Below are 23,629 nucleotides of genomic sequence, written 5' to 3' on the forward strand. Positions count from 1 at the left end.
CGTGTTAGTCCCCTCCCCTTTGGCCACACACCTGACGTAAGTGATGGTGTCTGTTAAATTCGTTTTATTGTCGCCTAGGTAACCTGCACTTGGTTCTGCTTTTTCAATAAATATACCGAACAGGCAACTCCGGCAACCAAAGTAACTAAGTTAGTTTCTGGAAGATAAAGAGAGTAGAGTCTAGCTGTCTCCCACCAGTGTCCCTCCGGTTCATACACAGAGTGCGGCACATCTTCCACTGAGGTGAAATAGAAACGGTTCCAGGAAATCGATTACTTGTGCCACTGCTCTCTCTCCTCTCTCTCTTGCCAACTGAACGACGGGCTGCGAGGTTGCTTTGTGAGCATGGTTTGGAAGAAGACCTAAATTGAAGAGCGACTAAAACGTTTAGGGGAGTTTAGGTTACTTATTGAAAGATTTTGCGAAAAGTGAGTATTTGCTATTGATATACTGTTGTTTACGTTTTTCTTGCTGTAATTGTTGTATATTTAAAGTTCCTTCTTCTTTTGATTTCCTGATGAATTCCAGAAGGCTAAGAGCATTCTTAAACACAGATAGGCTACACTTTTTCACATCAGTTTATATTGATTTTCCATTTCAATACAACTTATTAGTTATAATGGGCTATAAAGCCCCACAGTTGATGTGTCACAATAGCCATACAACGGGAAATGGTTCCAATCGTTTTTCCACCATCTATTTTCCCATAGGGGATTTGTTTTGTGTAGGCTTGACCTGGCGTGACGTTTGACGTTTTGATAACCATTTAAATCTCTCTTGTAAAGGCGACATCAATATATTCAGCTCTATTTATGCTTCAATTCGAAAATGACCGCTAGTTTTTATGGGTATTATGATTCATACTGTGGTACTCTATAGGCCTATATTTTCTGTACTCAACAATAGTCCAACTGTTGGTAATTGCGTATGGGCTACTCTTGTGTTGCCATACTGCCAAAATCACTTCGTTGTCATGCCTGGAGGTCTGGAGAATGTTGTATTGCAAAAACAGTTTAAAAGATTTGATTGGATGGTACATTTCAAAAACCCTCCCCCACACGCCTGTTGAAGGGGATGGTACGTGGTTCTGTTAGTCACTGTTTTCGGACCAGGTAGGACACATTTTGTAGGACGTTGTTCTGTATGCTAGCTAGTTTTCAAAATTGCAGAAAATTGAAGAAAATATGGACAAAATATGGACAAAATATGGACAAACATTTTAATTGTGTTTTGCCGACTAGCTAGCATACAAAGAACATTGATTTCAAAGTTTAACATACAAGTAACTCCATGCAGAAGGGCTACTTTTGACACAGACATTTACAAAAACACATTTTACTGGAAGAACTGTGCAGATGCATGTTTGGTAACAGAATTTTGGTAAAATCTCCCTCCATTTTTGAAGCAACTATGTTTTCCCAAGAAGTCTGTTTTAAATATCTGCTCTGAATTAAGATTCAAAGATGTATGCCGAAAGAATGGGGTATCAGCTATGACATCTTGAGTTTGAAAACATCTCCTTTTTGTTATTGAACTACACTGAAGTAGATGGAAACGGAAACATACAGTGCATTCAGAAAGTACTCAGACAGCTTGACTTTTTCCAAATGTTACGTTACAGCCTTATTCTAACAGTTTTTTTCCTCTTCAATCTACACACAATAGCCAATAATGACAAAGCTAAAACAGGTTTTTATAAATGTTTGCACATTTTATAAAAAAAAACAAATCACATTTTACATAAGTATTCAGACCCTTTACTCAGTACTTTGTTGAAGCACCTTTGGCAGCGATTACAACCTTGAGTCTTTGGTATGACGCTACAAGCTTGGTACACCTGTATTTGGGGAGTTTGTCCCATTCTTCTGATTGATGGAGTGCTGCAGAGACTGTTGTCCTTCTGGAAGGTTCTCCCATCTCCACAGAGGAACTCTGGAGCTCTGGGTTCTTGGTCACTTCCCTGACCAAGGCCCTTGTCACCCGATTGCTCAGTTTGGTCGGGCGGCCAGCTCTAGGAAGTCTCGGTGGTTCCAAACTTCTTCCATTTAAGAATGATGGAGACCACTGTGTTCTTGATGACCTTCAATGCTGCAGAAATGTTTTGGTACACTTACCCAGATCTGTGCCTCGACACAATCCTGTCTCGGAGCTCTACGGACAATTCCTTCGACCTTATGGCTTGGTTTTTGATCTGACATGCACTGACAACTGTGGGACCGTATATATAGACAGGTGTGTGCCTTCCCAAATCATGTCCAATCAGTTGAATCTATATATTTGCGCCCATCTCAGTGAACTAATCCATTTCTGAGGCCTAGACTAAAAGTAAATTTATGCTTGATTTGAAAATGTGGTTGGAGGCTCCATATGGAGGATGTGACGCAATTGCGGGGCCTCCGGAAGCATGCGGAGGGCAAATCGAGCTCTGTACAGCTTCGCCATGCACTTCCCAAATATTGTAACAATGCGGAAGGCTCTGCATAGCTCCTCATTGACATGATTGGTTGACTGTAGGTGGAGGTTCAGAGAAATGGGAGGAATAGGTCTTCTGAAATAGGATAATTGTTATTTGGCCATTGGCTAGTTTTATTGCAAGGAATTCTAATTGGTCAACCACAGGCTAGGGCTGGGTTATAAAGCTACATGCTGTCCCTTTGTTCGGGGAAGAGAATCACTGGAGAGAACCGCTGGAGGGCATCACTGAGGACAGGGGAGAATGTTTTGTACATAATGTTTATGCAACCATATCTTACGGCAAAAAAGAGCTTCTGGATATCAGGACAGAGATCACTCACCTCGGATTAGACAAAGATTTTTTTTCTTCAATAAGCAGGACGCACAGGACGCACAGGACATACTCTAAACACCCGACAAGGCCAACATCCCAGTTATTGTCAAGAGGAAGAGACGCTGGCACAGAGGACACCGAGCGGGATACCTCGTTAGGATCCGCCGACGGCGAGTGGGAAAGCTGCCGTTACCGTCAATATTACTCGCCAACGTGCAATCATTGGACAATAATTAGGCGAGGTACGATCATGACTATCCTACCAACGGGACATCAAAAACTGTAATATCCTATGTTTCACGGAATTGTGGCAGAATGATGACATGGATATTCAGCTAGAGGGATATACGCTGCACCGGCAAGATAGAACAGCACGTTGGGGGGCAGTAAGTGCATATTTGTAAACAACAGCTGGTGCACGAAATCTGAGGAAGTCTCTAGATTTTGCTCGCCTGAAGTAGAGTATATTGTGATAAATTGCAGACCACACTACTTACCTAGAGAGTTTTCAGCTATACTTTTTGTGCCTGTTTATTTACCACAGACAGATGCTGGCACTAAGACCGCACTCAGTCAGCTGTATAAGGAAATAAGCGAACAGGAAACCACTCACCCAGAGGCGGTGCTCCTAGTGGCCGGAAACTTTGATGCAGGGAATCTTAAATCAGTTCTACCTAATTTCCATCAACATGTTAAATGTGCAACCAGAGGGGAAAAAATTCTAGATCACCTGTACTCCACACACAGAGACGCGTACAAAGCTCTCCCTCCATTCAGTGAATCCGACCGCAACTCTATCCTCCTGATTCCTGCTTAAAAGACAGAATTAAAGCAGGAAGCACCAGTGACTTGGTCTAAAAAAGTGGTCAGATGAAGCAGATGCTAAACTACAGGACTGTTTGCTACCACAGACTGGAACATGTTCCGGGATTCTTCCGATGGAATTGAGGAGTACACCACATCAGTCACTGGCTTTATCAATAAGTGCATCGAGGACGTCGTCCCCACATTGACTGTACATACATACCCCAACCAGAAGTCATGGATTACAGGCAACATTCGCACTGAGCTAAAGGGTAGAGCTGCCGCTTACCCGGAAGCTTATAAGAAATTCTGCTATGCCCTGCGACGAACCATCAAACAGGCAAAGTGTCAATACAGGGCTAAGATTGAATCATGCTACACCGGCTCAGACGCTCGTCTTATGTGGCAGGGCTTGCAAACTATTACAGACTACAAAGGGAAGCACAGCTGCGAGCTGCCCACCAACACGAGCCTACCAGACGACCTAAATCACTTCTTCTATGCTCGCTTCAAGGCAAGCAACACTGAGGTGTGCATGAGAGCATCAGCTGTTCAGGATGACTGTGTGATCACGCTCTCCGTAACCGACGTGAGTAAGACCTTTAAACAGGTCAACATTCATAAGGCTGCGGGGCCAGACGGATTACCAGGACGTGTGCTCCGGGCATGTGCTGACCAACTGGCAGGTGTCTTCACTGACATTTTCAACATGTCCCTGATTGAGTCTGTAATACCAACATGTTTCAAGCAGACCACCATAGTCCTTGTGCAAAAGAATACAAAGGCAAACTGCCTAAATGACTAAAGACCAGTAGCACTCACGTCCGTAGCCATGAAGTGCTTTGAAAGGCTGGTAATGGCTCATATCAACACCATTATCCCAGAAACCCTAGACCCACTCCAATTTGCATACCGCCCAAACGGATCCACAGATGATGCAATCTCTATTGCAATCCACACTGCCCTTTCCCACCTGGAAAAAAGGAACACCTATGTGAGAATGCTACTCATTGACTACAGCTCAGCGTTCAACACCATAGTACCCTCAAAGCTCATCACTAAGCTAAGGATCCTGGGACTAAACACCTCCCTCTGCAACTGGATCCTGGACTTCCTGACGGGCCGCCCCCAGGTGGTGAGGGTAGGTAGCAACACATCTGCCACGCTGATCCTCAACCCTGGAGCCCCCCAGTGGTGCATGCTCAGTCCCCTCCTGTACACCCTGTTCACCCACGACTGCATGGCCAGACACGACTCCAACACCATCATTAAGTTTGCAGACGACACAACAGTAGTAGGCCTGATCAACGACGAGACAGCCTATAGGGAGGAGGTCCGAGACCTGGCCGGGTGGTGCAAGAATAACAACCTATCCCTCAACGTAACCAAGACTAAGGAGATGATTGTGGACTACAGGAAAAGGAGGACCGAGCACGCCCCCATTTTAATCGACGAGGCTGTAGTGGAGCGGGTTGACAGCTTCAAGTTCCTCGGTGTCCACATCACCAACAAACTAGAATGGTCCAAAGAGGGCACGACAAAGCCTATTCCCCCTCTGGAAACTAAAAAGATTTGGCACTTGTTGGCATCTTCAAAAGGTTCTACAGCTGCAACATCGAGAGCATCCTGACTGGTTGCATCACTGCCTGGTACAGCAATTGCTCGGCCTCCAACCATAAGGCACTACAGAGGGTAGTGCATACGGCCCAGTACATCACTGGGGCTAAGCTGCCTGCCATCCAAGACCTCTACACCAGGCGGTGTCAGACGAAGGCCCTAAAAATTGTCGAAGACCCCAGCCACCCCAGTCATAGACTGTGCTCTCTACTACTGCATGGCAAGCGGTACCAGAGTGCCAAGTCTAGGACAAAAAGGCTTCTCAACAGTATTTACCCCCAAGCCATAAGACTCCTAAACAGGTAATCAAATGGCTACCTGGACTATTTGCACTGTGTGCCCCCAACCCCTCTATTACGCTGCTGCTACTCTCTGTTTATCATATATGCATAGTCACTTTACCTATACATTCATGTACATACTACCTCAATTGGCCCGACCAACCAGTGCTCCCGCACATTGGCTAACCGGTTTATCTGAATTGTGTACCGCCACCCGCCAACCCCTCTTTTACGCTACTGCTACTCTCTGTTTATCATATATGCATAGTCACTTTAACCATATCTACATGTACATACTACCTCAATCAGCCCGACTAACCGGAGTCTTTATATAGCCTCGCTACTGTTATTTTTCACTGTCTTTTACTGTTGTTTTTATTTCTTTACTTACCTATTGTTCACCTAATACCTTTTTTGCATTTTTGGTTAGAGCCTGTAAGTAAGCATTTCACTGTAAGGTCTACTACACCTGTTGTATTCGGCGCACGTGACAAACTTTGATTTGATTTGAAACGTTTGGAGACACTTACTCATTCAAGGGTTTTTATTTTGACTATTTTCTACATTGTAGAATAATAGTGAAGACATCAAACCTATGAAATAACACATGTAGTAACCAAAAAAGTGTTAAACAAATCAAAATATATTTTTATATTTGAGGTTCTTCAAAGTAGCCACCCTTTGCACACTCTTGGCCTGTCTATGCTTGTGTTATTTGACCACGTCAATAAAAAAATGTCTAAGAATAACAGTAGGTTTCACAGCTTTTTCTCCCAATTTTGTGATTACGATCTTGTTTCATCGCTGCATCTCCCCAACGGGCTCGGGAGAGGTGAAGGTCGTGTTATGCGTCCCCCGAAACATGACCCGCCAAACTTCTTTTTTTTTTCTTTTCTATTTTCTACATTGCAGAATAATAATGATGTTAAAACTATGAAATAACACATGGAAGCATGTAGTAACCAATAAAGTGTTAAACAAATCAAAATACATTTTAGATTCTTCAAAGTAGCCACCCTTTGCCGAGTTTGACAGCTTTGCAATCTCTCAACCAGCTTCATGAGGGATGCTTTTCCAACAGTCTTGAAGGAGTTCCCACATATGCTAAGCACTTGTTGGCTGCTTTTCCTTCACTCTGCGGTCCAACTGTTCCCAAACCCTCTCAATTGGGTCCTGTTGAAAAACAAAATGATAGTCCTGCTAAGCGCAAACCTGGATGGGATGGCGTATTTCTGCAGAATGCTGTGGTAGCCATGCTGGTTAACTGTGCCTTTTGAATTCTAAATAAATCACTGACGGTGTCACTAGCAAAGCACCTCCACACCTCTTCCTCCATGCTTCACGGTGGGAACCACACATGCAGAGATGATCTGATCACCTACTTTATGTCTCACAAAGACACGGCTGTTGGAATCAAAAATTTGAACTCATCAGACCAAAGGACAGATTTCCATTGCTCGTGTTTCTTGGCCCAAGCAAGTCTTCTTATTGGTGTCCTTTAGTAGTGGTTTCTTTGCAGCACTTCGACCACGAAGGCCTGATTTCATGCAGTCTCCTCTGAACAGTTGATGTTGAGATCTGTCTGTGACTTGAACTCTGATGCATTTATTTGGGCTGCAATCTGAGGTGCAGTGAACTCTAGTGTATTTATCCTCTGCAGCAGAGGTAACTTTGGGTCTTCCTTTCCTGTGGCGGTCCTCATGAGAGCTAGTTTTATCATAGCACTTGATGGTTTTTGCGACTCCACTTAAAGAAACTTTAAAAGTTCTTGAAATTTTCCCCATTGACTGACCATGTCTTAAAGTAATGACGGATTGTTTCTCTTTGCTTATTTGAGCTGGTCTTGCCATAATATGGACTTGGTCTTTTACCAAATAGTGCTTTCTTCTGTATACCACACTACCTTGTCACAACACAACTGATTGGCTCAAACGCATTAAGAAGGAAAGAAATTCCACAAATTGACTTTTAACAAGGCACACCTGTTAATTGAAAAGCATTTCAGGTGACTACCTCATGAATCTGGTTGAGAGGATGCCAAGAGTGTGCAAAGCTGTCAAGGCAAAGGGTGGCTACTTTGAAGAATCTCAAATATAAAATATATTTTGATTTAACACCTTTGGTTATTACATGATTCCATATGTGTGTTATTTCATAGTCTTGATGTCTTCACTATTAAAATATTTAAAAAACTTGAATGTGTAGGTGTGTCCAAACCTTTTGACTGGTAGTGTGGGTATCACAGGAAAATCAAGTTGATGACTGCACTGGACCTTTAAGTCTCTGAAATAAATTTGTGTTGGATTAATTGATTAGAGGTCATTTAGAGCCTGAACAAGTGGCAAGTGTGCTGTGCACCATCATTCAACACTTGTCTAAGCAGTAGTTCAACCAGTCTTTCTTACCTTGTTTTCAAGTTCCTTTTTTTCCCCTCTCACTCTCTTACTCAATCTCAACGTATTTTTTTGTACTGTACAGTACTTCAGTCTTTCTCACCCTTTGTCTTTCACAAGGAGTGAAACCTCCAGTCTATAGAGGGCATCAACAGGAGATGACACATTCTTAATGACCGATTGGTCACTTTTTTCCTCATGTCAACCTCTTAACCTACAACTATTGTCTGAGCTCAAGGGGGGAAGTAAAACTGAAAGTGAGGGTCATTTTTCATACTATTTATTTGTATTTTACCTTTTAACAAGGCATGTCAATTAAGAACAAATTCTTATTTTCAATGACTGCCTAGGAACAGTGGGTTAACTGCCTTGTTCGGGGGCAGAACGACAGATTTGTACCTTGTCAGCTCGGGGATTTGAACTTGCAACCTTTCGATTGCTAGTCCAACGCTCTAACCACTAGGCTACCCTGCCGCCCCAATTACTCATGACGACCTAATTTCTATTTCTGAATAATTATTTCCTTTCTTTATTAAGGCAATTTGTAATCGTAAACATCTGGATAAGTGTAAGAAGCTTTGTGAGAGATCCTGGGGGTTTCCACTAACATGCTACTTTATATCCTCTCCTATCTCACTTTATTACTCGCCTCTCTTCCTTCCTCAACAGGTGCCAAGATGTCCAATGAGGTTGACGCGGGGGACTATGGGCCAATGAAACGGCTCAGTACCATGTTTTCAACCCTCCAGGATAAGTTCCACAGAGACCGTGAGTGTTTTTCTTTAGAAGTGGGCCCGTTCTGTTTTGGGCCTTTGGTGAAATGGAACTGAGCCAAAGGGTGTATAGAACATAAATTAGATGTCATTGGAAAAGGTTCATCACAGATCTCTACGCAAACATACAGTAAGAGGCAAGCATGGATCATCGTGATCATGAGCTAAACACGCCTGTCAAGCAGACGCAAAGATTTAGCCTCGACTGCTTTGTTTGCTCTCACTCCGGCAAACACATTGGATTCCTAAAACAAAAAACGACACCTCCTTATAAACACACATTTTTCTCCCTCCAGAAATTCACTTAGACTAATCCTGGAGATATGGGAGGAATTCAGATTGTCTTTTAAGAGAGATAGCTGGACCATGCTGGATGTTTTCTATCATGTACTTTTAGACATTATTTAGTATTTTTTAAAAACCACAGCTCTTGGTATTTGACAGTGCATATCATCTGTTGTGGCAAGTCATCAGGGTGACTGTTATGTCAGTGACCATCTAGCTTACTGGTTGTATTGGGGCTTAACTGGTGTTACCATGGTGATCACATGGTAGACTAGTGGAAGTATATGCTTGTTTTGCAGAAAGCAGCACAGTCACACCTGAACTGTCACACAACTGTCACTGGTGGGTAACAAGTAACAAGGGGAATTGTCACATTTTCTTTTGAACAAATCCTCATTCTCAGGCTTTCACTGGCACCTCCTACCCCACAGGCCAAAACCACCTTTATGTAAGACCGATGCCGTTGTCAGTGGCACTTCCTGCTACCATTTCTCTGTGTTTGTTTCTCCTCTTGTGGTTTCTGTTGGTTTACACACTGTTCCTTTTAGCTCTTTAGCTTCCTTTGGAGTGTTAGTTTTATATATAATTTTTCAAAAAACATGTTTTCCCCCTTTTTCTTTCTCCCAATTTTGTGAATACGATCTTGTTTCATCGCTGCAACTCCCCAACGGGCTCGGGAGAGGTGAAGATCGAGTCATGCATCCTCCGAAACATGACCCTCCAAACTCCGTTTCTTAACACCTGCTCGTTTAATCCCGGAAGCCAGCTGCACCAATGTGTCGAAGGAAACACCGTTCAACTGACGACCGAAGTCAGCCTGCAGGAGCCCGGCCCACCACAAGGAGTCACTAGAGTGCGAAGAGCCAAGTAAAGTCCCTCCGGCCAAAGCCTCCCCTAACCCGGACGTTGCTGGGCCAATTGTGCGCCACCCTATGGGACTCCCGGTCACAGCCGGTAATGACAGAACCTGGGATTGAATCCGGGTCTGTAGTGATGCTGCTATGCAGTGCCTTAGGCTGCTGTGCCACACGGGAGGCCATGAGTATTTTGTTTTAATCTATAGAGCATTGTTTAGGCATCCTCCTAAACTAGTATACAGTGGGGGAAAAAAGTATTTAGTCAGCCACCAATTGTGCAAGTTCTCCCACTTAAAAAGATGAGAGAGGCCTGTAATTTTCATCATAGGTACACGTCAGCTATGACAGACAAAATGAGAGAAAAAATCCAGAAAATCACATTGTAGGATTTTTAATGAATTTATTTGCAAATTATGGTGGAAAATAAGTATTTGGTTACCTACAAACAAGCAAGATTTCTGGCTCTCACAGACCTGTAACTTCTTCTTTAAGAGCTCTGTCCTCCACTCGTTACCTGTATTAATGGCACCTGTTTGAACTTGTTATCAGTATAAAAGACACCTGTCCACAACCTCAAACAGTCACACTCCAAACTCCACTATGGCCAAGACCAAAGAGCTGTCAAAGGACACCAGAAACAAAATTGTAGACCTGCACCAGGCTGGGAAGACTGAATCTGCAATAGGTAAGCAGCTTGGTTTGAAGAAATCAACTGTGGGAGCAATTATTAGGAAATGGAAGACATACAAGACCACTGATAATCTCCCTCGATCTGGGGCTCCACGCAAGATCTCACCCCCGTGGGGTCAAAATGATCACAAGAACGGTGAGCAAAAATCCCAGAACCACAAGGGGTACCTAGTGAATGACCTGCAGAGAGCTGGGACCAAAGTAACAAAGCCTACCATCAGCAAGGGCATTGAAGATGAAACATGGCTGGGTCTTTCAGCATGACAATGATCCCAAACACACCGCCCGGGCAACAAAGGAGTGGCTTCGTAAGAAGCATTTCAAGGTCCTGGAGTGGCCTAGCCAGTCTCCAGATTTAAACCCCATAGAAAATCTTTGGAGGGAGTTGAAAGTCAGTGTTGCCCAGCGACAGCCCCAAAACATCACTGCTCTAGAGGAGATCTGCATGGCGGAATGGGCCAAAATACCAGCAACAGTGTGTGAAAACCTTGTGAAGACTAACAGAAAACGTTTGACCTGTGTCATTGCCAACAAAGGGTATATAACAAAGTATTGAGATAAACTTTTGTTATTGACCAAATACTTATTTTCCACCATATTTTGCAAATAAATTCATTTAAAAATCCTACAATGTGATTTTCTGGAATTTTTTTTTTCTTCTCATTTTGTCTGTCATCGTTGAAGTGTACCTATGATGAAAATTACAGGCCTCATCTTTTTAAGTGGGAGAACTTGCACAATTGGTGGCTGACTAAATACTTTTTTCCCCCACTGTAGCGCTGAATCCTAACTTAAATTTTCACTCACATCTTCCATGGACATCAATGCATGAGATATATATATATATATATATATATATATATATATATATATATATATATATATATATATATATATATATATATATATATATATAGCAAATTACTTTGGCCTACTGGACTGGTAGAATACCAAAATAAAATTATTCAGTTCCAAGCCATGTGGAGTTTGGAACAAAAACTATTTTATGGTCCTCCTAGACCATTTATGAGAACCACCATTCCAAGCCACAGTTAGTTGACTGTCCCTCTCTGTCTGTGTTTTAGGGAGTGATAGGGATTTGACCCTGCCTCAGCCTACTGCCCCAGCCCTCGCGGCGACCTCTTTCTTTGAGTACCTGGTGGTGGTCAGCCTAGGGAAGAAGAGGGGGCAAGGGACGTATGAACCCCAGATCACATATCAGTTTCCCAAGGTCAGACCGACACTGACATAATAGACACACACACACACACACACATAGTGAGCACCACTCTAAAATGTATGTGTGTGTTGTAGCTTGCTAATATGGGGCGCTCACAGAGAGAGGAAGAAGAGAAGTCCCTGAAAGCCATCCTCCTTTTCTGTTTCCCAGAGGGGGTCAACTGGGCCCCCCTCACTGAATACCCCAGGTACGTGCCACCTCTCATATTCTCTCCACCTGTTACTGTCCTCATCTCTCTTTCTCTGTGCTCGTCTCTTTGTTTCTGCCCCCCCCCCCCCCCCCCCCCCCCCCCACTGATTTGTTTTCTTTCTCACACAACCCATTTCTTTCATTTCAATGTCACCCTTGGCTGGAAATATATCTGTGTGTATGTGTTGTTCGTGTGTGTAGTTTGCAAACTGCAAAGCATCATCTCTTGCAAACAACTTCACTTTGACCCAGAAAGCAGAGGCATCTCTGTCTGTCTGTTATACTCCTCTGCCAGAGAACAGGTTTGAATAGAGAGGAGAGACTGTTTTGTACAGCCAGAAGAAATGGCCTTATTATTTTCATGTGTCAGTGCTTCCTCTATGATTCTGTTCCTCCACCTGGACGCCAATGCAAATCAGTCTCCAGGTTACCTACTGTCATTAACTCCAGTCTGTTACCTCTCTTCTCTCTCCATTTCCTTGCTTTCCTGTCTGTTTCCACTGACTAGCAGGATGTTCGATAGGGAAGCAGGAACAGTCCACTATAAGATTGGGGGGAAATGAGACCTTTGTTCTGTGTGGTCTCGTTTTCCTTATCCTACATTCTATTTTGCAAATCAGTTTCGGTTGAAGATGGATATAACACCTGTTGATAGAGTAGATGCACGTTCACTTTGCTAATCTGTTTCTCCCTCCCTCTCTCTCTATACTCTCTCTTAATCTCTCTTTCTGCAGTGAGACCTTCTCCTTTGTTCTGACGGAGGTCGACGGCAGTAGGAGGAATGGCTACTGCAGGAGGTTACTGGTAAATAGATCATCCATGGTGTGATTCTCATGATAGGACATGAGAATCATCTCTGCTATTGGGTTTTCTTGTTTCTCATGACATGATGTCGCTGACTGTTTTCTTGCAGCCCCGTGGCAAAGGGGCACGGGCTCCGGAGGCCTATTGCATCATCAGCCGGGTGGCCTGCTTTGGACTCTTCTCTAAGGTGAGGGTGGAGGGCAATGTAACACACACACACACACACGTGCATGCATTTGCAGACGCATGCACACATACACAGACATTGTGTTGAACTGATGTCCTCATTCCGCAAGGGTGTCTTCTGATCCTTACAGTAAATTGTCTTTGCTGAGGCAGGTAAGGAGTCTATTTGTTGTCAGCGGTTTGTCTGTGTATGTGGGCATCTGAGTGTGTCTACTTGGGTGCACTGCACAGAAGTGTGCGTGTGTGTGCGCGAGAGAGAGAGAGAGAGAGAGAGAGGAAGATAAACCGGCTGTTTTTAGTTTTGCACTCTAAACCTTTTGCTCAGACACAGGGAGATATGATTTCCCTACTTTATTAAACCCCAAAGGTACCTGATAATTTGTTTATGATAAACTACTTATAACTGTTTACAACCTGAGAGCCACTCATCTTCCTACACACACACACACAAACTTAGATGACAACCTTATCTAGCTAGATGAGTAATATAAAACATCGATCAAAAGTCTGATTTGCAATACACTTAGGCCTGACGACACATTCTAAACGGTATGCTTAATATGAAGGCCAGTCTTCCCGCAACAGAGCGCTACTACGGTTTTAATGGTGATTTATAGTTCTGTAATTCTATATCTATGTGTGCCTCAGATCTTTGATGAGGTGGAGAAGCGCCGGCAGATCTCTATGGCGATGATCTATCCATTCATGCAGAGCCTGAGGGAGGCGCCGTTCCCTGCTCCTGGAAACACTGTCACGATCAAGAGCTTCATTCCAGAGTCTGGAACAGAGGTATGGAGCATCGATACACACATCAAGGTTGTTAAAATGTTTTTATATTTGTTTTTATTTCTATTAGTTAAGCTTTTTCTTTTGAAATTCAGTTTAGTTTCAGATAGTTTTCAGATCCACTTAACTAGATTTAATACATTAAAAGTTTTATAAAAACATTTCTATTGTTTAGTGTTAGTGACAGAAAGTAGAAAATGCCTGGGAGCAGTGGATGTTGTTGAGGGAGGACGGCTCATAATAATGGCTGGAAGGGAGCAAATGGAATGGCATCAAACCATATGATGCCATTCCACTGGCTTTGCTCCAGCCATTACCATGATCCCATCCTCCCCAATTAAGGTGCCACCAACCTCCTGAGGCTGGGAGCCATTTATGTGTTGTATAGTTTGTGGTTTTTGGGATGTCACTTCTTGCCACTGGGGGGCAGTAATACATAGTGACGGGTCAGGTCATAGGTTAGGTTTAAAGGTAGACTCAGCGAGATGACGTAGATGCACGAAGTAAACAGTCGTAGTAGGTCAAATACTGCAACAACCAGGAGCGTTGAAGCGAGAGGCTAAAGTCCTCCGCTGTTTGGTCCCGTAGCTACCACGTAGCGGCGTGAAGCGCACCCGTGCACATACTTTGTAAGAGCAAAGTCTTGCATCGTGCTCATCTCAATGGGCTCGTTCGAGCGGATCACTTTTGTCAAGCCTTTCAAAGTGTTGCTTTCTGGGGATGTCGACTGCATGAACTTTACAAAAATCATGTGATCGAAGGTCATGAAGGTTTGACTGCAGTCAACTATAGGTTTCTGCAGTTGCTCTTCACTGTCATCCTGAAGCCATCGCCTGCATTGTGGGAGACTGTATTATCAACCAATCATTAAGATGTTTTTGTTTGACCCACGCGAACATGACCAAAGACATGATTGAAACAGGAGCCAATTTGCTGCAATTTGTGTAAAGTGGATACATACAAATAAATGTGATATTTAAGGCTCTCATTCATTTATTTTACAATGCACATTATATCATAATTTCAGTACAGCGTGTGTGATATAGGGGTTAGATACATTTCTAAAGACAATGGCAACACTGGCATGTTGATCTGAGCCTGGCTGTTGGAAAACCACGTTAGTGTCCGACTTTCGGCGATCGCCGATGCACCTCCCCCAATTTCACTCCTCGACTTTTGCATAGTCTGCTGCTTTAACCTTACCACCCTAACACACCCAATATCTGTGGCGTTGCTCATGGCAACCGTCTAACATTTTTTAAATGATCTAAAATCAGTCTCAATGTGAGCTGCCCGGTTCAGAAGCTTGAAAACCCCATTAGGAAAAAAAAATCTACACAGGGACACTTGAAGTAGATCTTAACTTAATTTAACTGGAGAGGTTCCAACAAACTTGATGCACCATAGAGCTCCAGACAGATGTGTACTATCGGGGCTGTCTTGTTAGATCTCTTATATACTGCTTACAGGCATGTTACAAAGGCATGATTTAGCTTAGTCATCATTAAAGTTAGGTTTATGCATGTGACAGACCAATACCTCACAAGGCTTCTTCTCTCCAAGCTGAGACCTTGAAAATGAGAGATCCTTTCGTTAAATTGCAGATACTGATAGTCAGTCACTTGCATGAACACAGAAATGTGTTATTAGAACAGCACAAACAGAACATTTTCCATCACAACCCCATTTGATTTTTACCCCCCTGATTTTGACTAAGTTGTTTTTTCATGATTCGTTTTAGTTTACTATAATAACCTTGACACACACACACCCTGGCACATGTGCACACACTGGCACACACACAATGGCACAAACAGAGAGCGGGAGAGCTTCAGGTAAAGCGTTAGGATCAGGACCTTCATCCTAGATTACGGCACTAAGATAGAGACACACAAACGTATGCACACACTGAAGACCTACTGTCGCTCTGCCCCTGGCCTGTGCGTCTCCAGATCATCAGTTTGACGAGGCCGTTGGACTCATGGTTGGAGCATGTGGATTTCCGGACACTGTTCCGCTGTCTCACAAATGAGGAGGTGCTGAAGGTATTTGCATCCACCGTGCTTGAACGACGAATCATCTTCATGGCTGAGGAACTCAGGTACAACCCTAACCCCTACCCTAATCCTAACCCCAAAAAGGACATCACTGAGCCTGGGTTGTCTGGGACATGGGCAGGCCTGTTGTCTGCATGTTGAATGGGTGTAAAGTTTGCACCTGCTTCCCCCCCCCCCCCCACAGTACCCTGTCCCAGGTGCTGCATGCAGTTGCGGCGCTGCTCTACCCATTCACATGGCAACACACCTTCATCTCCATCGTTCCCTCAGTGCTGATTGATGTCGTCATGGCACCCACTCCCTACCTACTTGGTGTCCAAAGGAACAAACTGGATGATGTCATCGACCAGAGCGATGTGAGTGTGTGTGTGTGTGTTCTGTGTCTGGCAGAGCAGAATAATGTGTATATGTCAGCTTAAAAAAACACTATGTGATGAAGAGTTGTTTGTTGGGGAAAAAAGCCAGAATTGCTATTGTTTTATTTTTCCCAATAAGTTTTAAGGGATGCGTTGGTATTTTAGCAATGAAACCCTTTATCTACCTCCCCAGAGTCAGAGGAACTCATTAATACCATTTTTATGTCTCTGCATCCAATATGAACAAAGTTAGAGGTTGTTTTGTGAGCCAATGCTAACTAAAGTTAGCACAGTGACTGGAAGTCTATGGTATGTACTATCATGCTAGCAGTTACCATAACCTTCCAATTATAGCTACTTCCTTTAAACTACATGCAGACACATAAAAATGGTATCTGTGGGTTCATCTGACTCTGGGGAAGTAGATGCTGAAGTATGCCTTTAAGGGCAGTTGTTGAGTGCTGTAAACAGTTGTTTTACTGTCTGTTTACTGGTGTGTTTGGGTTAAGGCATTCTGGCCTCTACACTGTGTTACAGGCCGCAGATGGAAGCTATCCAGTGACATTCGTTAAGCAACTACTAAAACGATTAGTCTATGGAAACCAGCGAGTGTGTGTGTGTGTGTGTGTGTATCTCCAACCTGAAGATTTATGTTTGTCTATTTATTTGTGTGTGTGTCCTCTCTCCCCACACATGGAGATCTGTCTTAATGTGCGTTATTCTGTCTTACAAACAGATGCTCATTGTGGATCTGACAGAAGGAGCAGAGAACACCTTCATAACCTGTGTAAGTATTGCATGCGCCGTATTTCCCCCTCGGGTTCAGAAACAAACATATACAGAAATAATCATAACACAATCATATTAGTAAACTAGCATCACTCTTCCTCACATGATTCTCATTTTGTGTCTGTGTGTCTGTGCAGTTCAGACCAGTTCTATTCAATGTTTTTCTCTCTCTGGCCAAGTGTGTGTGTGTGTGTGTGTGTGTGTGTGTGTGTGTGTGTGTTCTCAGAAATACCTAAACATTACCGCTGGTCTGACAACAACCTCTCAGGTTCCTGTCTGTGTGTGTATCCTCTCTCTCTGGCACAGATAGGAGACGAGAGCACCATTCTACCAGAGAAACTACAGGAGGAGCTTCTCCAGGCCTTGTGTTGCAGAAGAGACAACTCCAGTGAGTGGACCCATCCTCCATTTTGTTATGACGGCGTAGATACCTGATGACTAGGGCCAAACACAATCTCTGGGGGAATTTGTACTATCAACACATCCAGGGATTTCACTCTTGTTTATTGGGCTGAAATGGCTTTTTAAGAGGATCCAGTAAACAGTTGAGCGTCTCACAGGTCACACCAAATAAGGATCTCCCGTTCGTCTCCCGATCGTTCAGCGCGCTGTTGACCCCTGACTGCCGACATTTCCGTGCTACATGTAAAATCGGTTTGCACTTGGTTCACAAGTACTCTCGGCTGGCAAACACTATTGGTGTGTTCGAGCCCTTAAATAAAGAGTGACTCAGACTTTCATTCGACTTCAGCTAAGACTGAAATCGAATGAAGACCATATAAGTTAGTGTCACGGTCCATACAAACCCAATAATAGAACTGAGATCCTCTGTGAAGAATGAGTGAAAAAGAATATGGATGCGCAACGAAATGGACCTTCATGATTGCTGCAATAGAAATATACATATCTCGCACAGGGATTACATGTAAGGGATTACATGTAAGGGATTACATGTAAGGGATTACAAAAAAGGTAACTAATCAGTTACGGTACCAGAAATAATATTGTAATCAGATTACAGATACTTTGGAAAAACTAGGTTCCTTTTAAAATCTTTGACACTTCTGTTTTCTCAATGACATTCAAATCAGCCAGTGCGCTCTTTCAACAGCTGCATAGGGCGGATCCAAGCCTATGGAATAAAAGTGGGGCGTTTATTGCGCAATCTAATTCATGCTGGTGAAAAATAAATTCGTAGGCCTAATGGACACATGCTCAAACTCGCACACTTTTGATAGACTTAAAAGGGGCAATCTGTAGTTGCTATATCAATTTTTGGACTTATAAATCATAAATATTAATGTAAATATATTATTATATGTAGTAGAAAGCGGTGGGTTAGATAAAGCCTACACAACCAACCCATAAAGTAAAATGTAACATCCATATATGGCCAGCTATGTCAACTTCACCATTGATTTATCCAGCAATAGATGTCATTCAATTGGTAACATAGGTTTTTGTCGACTTCTAATGCCTCCTAAGGGGAAAGTAATCTAAAAGTAAATGAATGTAATCAGAATACGTTACTGAGTTTGGGTAATCCAAAGGTTATGTTACGGATTACAATTTTGGACAGGTAACTAGTAACTAACGGATTACATTTAAAAAGTAACCTACCCAACCATGCTCCCGCATACCACACTAAACCCTGGCATATCCCCAAGTTTGTTAGTCTGAGTATGTGGGGTGGGGGGGTGTTGTTGGGGAAACAACATACTGTACGAACATGAATACCCAGGGCTTGACCATGGCACAACCCTGGAAATTCCAGTCTGGGTACTGCAATGCCTAAGTTGATCCAGCAACCTGGTCTCAGAGCATTTCGTGTTATTCTGTACGTAAATCCGGGACACTCTTTAGTATGAAATGTTACATTTGGTATGGTTTCAGAGGACGGATGGTTAATTAAGGCAAAAATTAAAGGAGGGTGGTTAGTCGGGCGAACTTCTAGCAACCCAAAAGTAGCGAGTTCAATCTCATCATGGACAACTTTAACTAATTAGCAACTTTTTAACAACTTTTTAGCTACTTTGGAACTACTTAGCATGTTAGCTAACCCTTCAACTAACTCCTAAACTTAACCCTAAACCCTAGCCTAGCTAACGTTAGCGACCTAGCTAGAATTCGTTATATTACGTTTTTACAAATTCGTAACATATTGTACATATGGCAAATTCGTAACATATAATACAAATTGTAATGGATAACGTCATACAAAATGGGTGATGGACATCCTCAAATTAATATATGCCATACAAAACGTAACATATCATTCTAAATGGCGTATAGGGTATTTACGTACAGAATAAAACGAAATGCTCTGAGACAAGGTTGGATCCAGACAGATGCTACTCCTCAACCCCTACGCCCTCATACAAACAGACCCAAGCCCCACACACATTTCCACCATGTTTTGTGGTTTCCATACAGTTGTCAGTTGCTTTACAACCTATGATTGTGTCAACATCATAGGATGTCTCATAGCAGACAATACTTTAAAACTGACTGAATCTTCTGTTCACGCCGTGTTTTGCCCAGCCTCGGAACACAGTAGAGGGGTGCTGTCGGAGGACTTCCAACATGTTTTTACAGACACCTCCTCAGCATCCTAACTGAAACATCTGTATTCTCTTCACTCTGTGTTTTGTATCTAGCCTCAGAGGAGTTAAACAAGGTGGTCTCGGAGGCCTTCCTCTCCTTCTTTGTGAAGACGGTGGGTCACTTCTCCTCCCATGTCAAAGGCAGCAGCGGTAGGCAGCCCGGAGTGTTCCAGAAGAAGAGCTTCTGCAAGGCCTCCGAGCACAAGGCCAGCCAACATTTTGTCAAGCGTTTTGTCCAGACACAGATGTTTGACATCTTCATACAAGAAGTGGAGAGACGGCCCACACAGGAAGGTCTGACCGCATCACTACCTGATGTAATAGAATACAATTTGACTTTGTACTTCCACTTCATAGATGAATATTCACTTACCCACCCAACAATGATTCATTTGTTTTTCCCCTGTCTTGTTTTTTTTTATTTTTAGGATTCTTCCACAAAAAAATTGCAGAGTACCAAGAGAGTAAGAAGAAAGAGAAGGCAAAGAGAGGTGAGGGGGCTTGTGATGTAAATGTAGGCGTCTTCAGACAAAATAATCTTATTTGTCACATGCTTCTTAAAACAACAGGTATAGACTAACAGTGAAATGCTTACGGGTCCTTTTTCAACGATACAGAGTTAAAACATTTTTTTTTTTTTTAAATAGAAATAGTGACACGAGGAACAAATACATTTTTTTACAATTATGTAAAATAGTTGTATACAGTTGTGATGCTGGCTGAGGGTCACAGTATAGGATTTTTATCAGATCAGATTTAATAGTATGGCTAGATAGTAGATTCCATCAATGTAATTGTCTGCATCATTTCCAATCCCCAATATAATATTTTTTGTAAATGTGTGTGTACACACACATAGTACCAGTCAAAAGTTTGGACACACCTCTTCATGCCAGGGTTTTTCAAGATTTTTTACATTGTAGTATAATAGTGAATACATCAAAACTATAAAATAACACACATGGAATAATCTAGTAACCAAACAAGTGTTAAACAAATCGAAATATATTTGAGATTCTTCAAAGTAGCCACCCTTTGCCTTTGACAGCTTTGCACACTCTTGGCGTTCACTCAACCAGCTTCATGAGGTAGTCACCTGGAATGGATTTCAATTAACAGGTGTGTCTTAAGTTAATTTGTGGAATTTCTTTCCTTCTTAATGCGTTTGAGCCAATCAGTTGTGTTGTCAATTTGGAAAATTTCAAGAATTTTGAAAGTTTCTTCAAGTGCATTTGCAAAAACCATCAAGCGCTATGATGAAAATGGCTCTCATGAGGACCGCCACAGGAAAGGAAGACCCAGAGTTGCCTCTGCTGCAGAGGATAAGTTCATTAGTTATCAGCCTCAGAAATTGCAGCCCAAATAAATGATTCACAGAGTTCAAGTAACAGACACATCTCAACATCAACTGTTCAGAGAAGACTGCGTGAATCAGGCCTTCATGGTCAAATTGCTGCAAAGAAACCACTACTAAAGGACACCAATAAGAAGAGACTTGCTTGAGCCAAGAAACACAAGCAATGGACATTAGACCGGTGGAAATCTGTCCTTTTGGTCTGATGAGTCCAAATTTTAGATTTTTGGTTCCAACCGCCGTGTCTTTGTGAGACGCAGAGTAGGTGAACGGATGATCTCTGCATGTGTGGTTCCCACTGTGAAGCATGGATGAGGAGGTGTGATGGTGTTGAGGTGCTTTGCTGGTGACACTGTCTGATTTATTTAGAATTAAAGGCACACTTAACCAGCATGGCTATCACCGCATTCTGCAGCGATATGCCATCCCATCCAGGTTTGTGCTTAGTGGGACTATCATTTTGTTTTTCAACAGGACCCAATTGAGAGGGTTTGGGATGAGTTGGAAAAGCATTCCAGGTGAAGCTGGTTGAGAGAATGCCAAGAGTGCAGAGGTGTCATCAAGGCAAAGGGTGGCTACTTTGAAGAATCTCAAATATAAAATGTTTATCAAATTGTATTTGTCACATGTGCCGAATACAACAGGTGTAGACCTTACAGTGAAATGTTTACTTACAAGCCCTTAACCAACAATGCCGTTTTAAGAACCCCCCCCCCCCCCAACAAAAGTAAGATAAGAATAACAAATAATTAAAGAGGAGAAGTAAATAACAATAGCGGGACTGTATACAGGGGGTACCGGTGTCGAGGTAATTATGTACATGTAGGTAGAGTTATTAGTGTCGATGCATAGATAATAACAGAGTAGCAGCAGGAGGAGGGTGGGGGGCAATACAAATAATCTGGTTAGCCATTTGATTAGCTATTCAGGAGTCTTATGGCTTTGGGGGTAGAAGCTGTTTAGAAGCCTCTGGGACCTACACTACCGTTCAAAAGTTTGGGGTCACTTAGAAATGTCCTTGTTTTTGAAAGAAAAGCAAAAATATTGTCCATCTAAAATAACATCAAATTGATCAGAAACAGTGTAGACATTGTTAATGTTTTAAAAGACTATTGTAGCTGGAAATGGCAGATTTTCTTTTATGGAATACATAGGTGTACAGAGGCCCATTATCAGCAACCATCACTCCTGTGTTTCAATGGCATGTTGTGTTAGCTAATCCAAGTGTATCATTTTAAAAGGCTAATTGATCATTAGAAAACCCTTTTGCAATTATGTTCGCACAGCTGAAAACTGTTGTCCTCATTAAAGAAGCAATAAAACTGGCCTTCTTTAGACTAGTTGAGTATCTGGAGCGTCAGCATTTGTGGGTTCAATTACAGGCTCAAAATGGCCAGAAACGAAGCACTTTCTTCTGAAACTCATCAATCTATTCTTGTTCTGAGAAATGAAGGCTATTCCATGCAAGAAACTGAAGATCGCGTACAACGCTGTGTACTACTCCCTTCACAGAACAGCGCAAACTGGCGCTAACCAGAATAGAAAGAGGAGTGGGAGGTCCCTGTGCACAAATGAGCAAGAGGACAAGTACATTAGTGTCTAGTTTGAGAAACAGATGCTTCACAAGTCCTCAACTGGCAGCTTCATGAAATAGTACCCGCAAAACACCAGTCTCAACGTCAACAGTGAAGAGGCAACTCTGGGATGCTGGCTTTCTAGGCAGAGTTGCAAAGAAAAAGCCATATCTCAGACTGGCCAATAAAAAGAAAAGATTAAGATGAGCAAAAGAACAGACACTGGACAGAGGGACTCTGCCTAGAAGGCCAGCATCCCGGTGTCGCCACTAGGAGCGCCACCTCTGGATGAGCGTTTTCCTGTTTGCTTATGGCGGAATACAGCTCATTGAGTGCAGTTTTAGTGCCAGCCTCGGTCTGTGGTGGTTTGTAGACAGCTACGAAAAATACAGATAAGCTGTTGATCACACTTAGAGTTTATCATGAGATACTTTACCTCAGGTGAGCAAAACCTTGAGACTTCCTTAGATATCATGCACCAGCTATTGTTTACAGATATGCATAGGCCCTCGCCCCGTGTCTTACCAGAGGCTGCTGTTCTGTCCTGACGATAGAGCGTGAAGCATGGAGGAGGAGGTGTGATGGTGTGGGGGTCCTTTGCTGGTGACAGTCAGTGATTTTAGATTTGAAGGCACACTTAACCAGCATGGCTACCACAGCATTCTACAGCGATATGCCATCCCATCTGGTTTGCACTTAATGTGAATATCATTTTGTTTTTCAACAGGACAATTACCAAAAACACACCACCAGGCTGTGTAAGGACTATTTGACCAAGGAGAGTGATGAAGTGCTGCATCAGATGACCTGGCCTCCACAATCACCTGACCTCAACCCAATAGAGATGGTTTGGGAATAGTTGGACCGCTGAGTAAAGGAAAAGCAGCCAACAAGTGCTCAGCATATGTGGGAACTCCTTCAAGACTGTTTGAAAAGCATTCCAGGTGAAGGTGGTTGAGAGAATGCCAAGAGTGTGCAAAGCTGTCATCAAGGCAACGGGTGGCTACTTTGAAGAATCTCATATTTTGATTTGTTTAACTTTTTTTGGTTACTACATGATTATTTCATAGTTTTGGTGTCTTCACTATTCTACAATGTAGAAAATAGTAAAAATAAAGAAATCCTGGAATGAGTAGATATGTCAACTTTTGACTGTATATGGCACAGTTGTCCCTTGTTTTGGTTCTTAAATACAAGTGACAT

At 42.7% G+C, this 23,629-nt stretch overlaps 1 protein-coding gene across 2 annotated transcripts; it reads left to right on the top strand.

The window, feature by feature from the left end:
- Window positions 1-48: 48 nt before the first annotated feature.
- LOC115208144 (DENN domain-containing protein 2D) lies at window positions 49-23,418 on the top strand. 2 transcript variants are annotated; one of them, XM_029775986.1, is made up of 14 exons: window positions 49-428; window positions 8,553-8,651; window positions 11,574-11,719; window positions 11,803-11,915; window positions 12,652-12,721; window positions 12,831-12,908; window positions 13,556-13,696; window positions 15,646-15,794; window positions 15,935-16,106; window positions 16,843-16,893; window positions 17,202-17,283; window positions 19,553-19,792; window positions 19,927-19,989; window positions 23,154-23,418. In XM_029775986.1, exons 2-14 carry the CDS (start codon window positions 8,561-8,563, stop codon window positions 23,186-23,188), a joined length of 1,431 nt encoding a protein of 476 aa, XP_029631846.1. In that variant the 5' UTR covers window positions 49-428; window positions 8,553-8,560; the 3' UTR covers window positions 23,189-23,418. The 2 variants fall into 2 exon arrangements, with proteins under 2 accessions (XP_029631846.1, XP_029631847.1); XM_029775987.1 differs by lacking the exons at window positions 49-428; window positions 8,553-8,651 and adding an exon at window positions 8,665-9,895.
- Window positions 23,419-23,629: the final 211 nt, after the last annotated feature.

This window comes from Salmo trutta, chromosome 14, assembly GCF_901001165.1.
Source record: "Salmo trutta chromosome 14, fSalTru1.1, whole genome shotgun sequence".
Classification (NCBI taxonomy): domain Eukaryota; kingdom Metazoa; phylum Chordata; class Actinopteri; order Salmoniformes; family Salmonidae; genus Salmo; species Salmo trutta.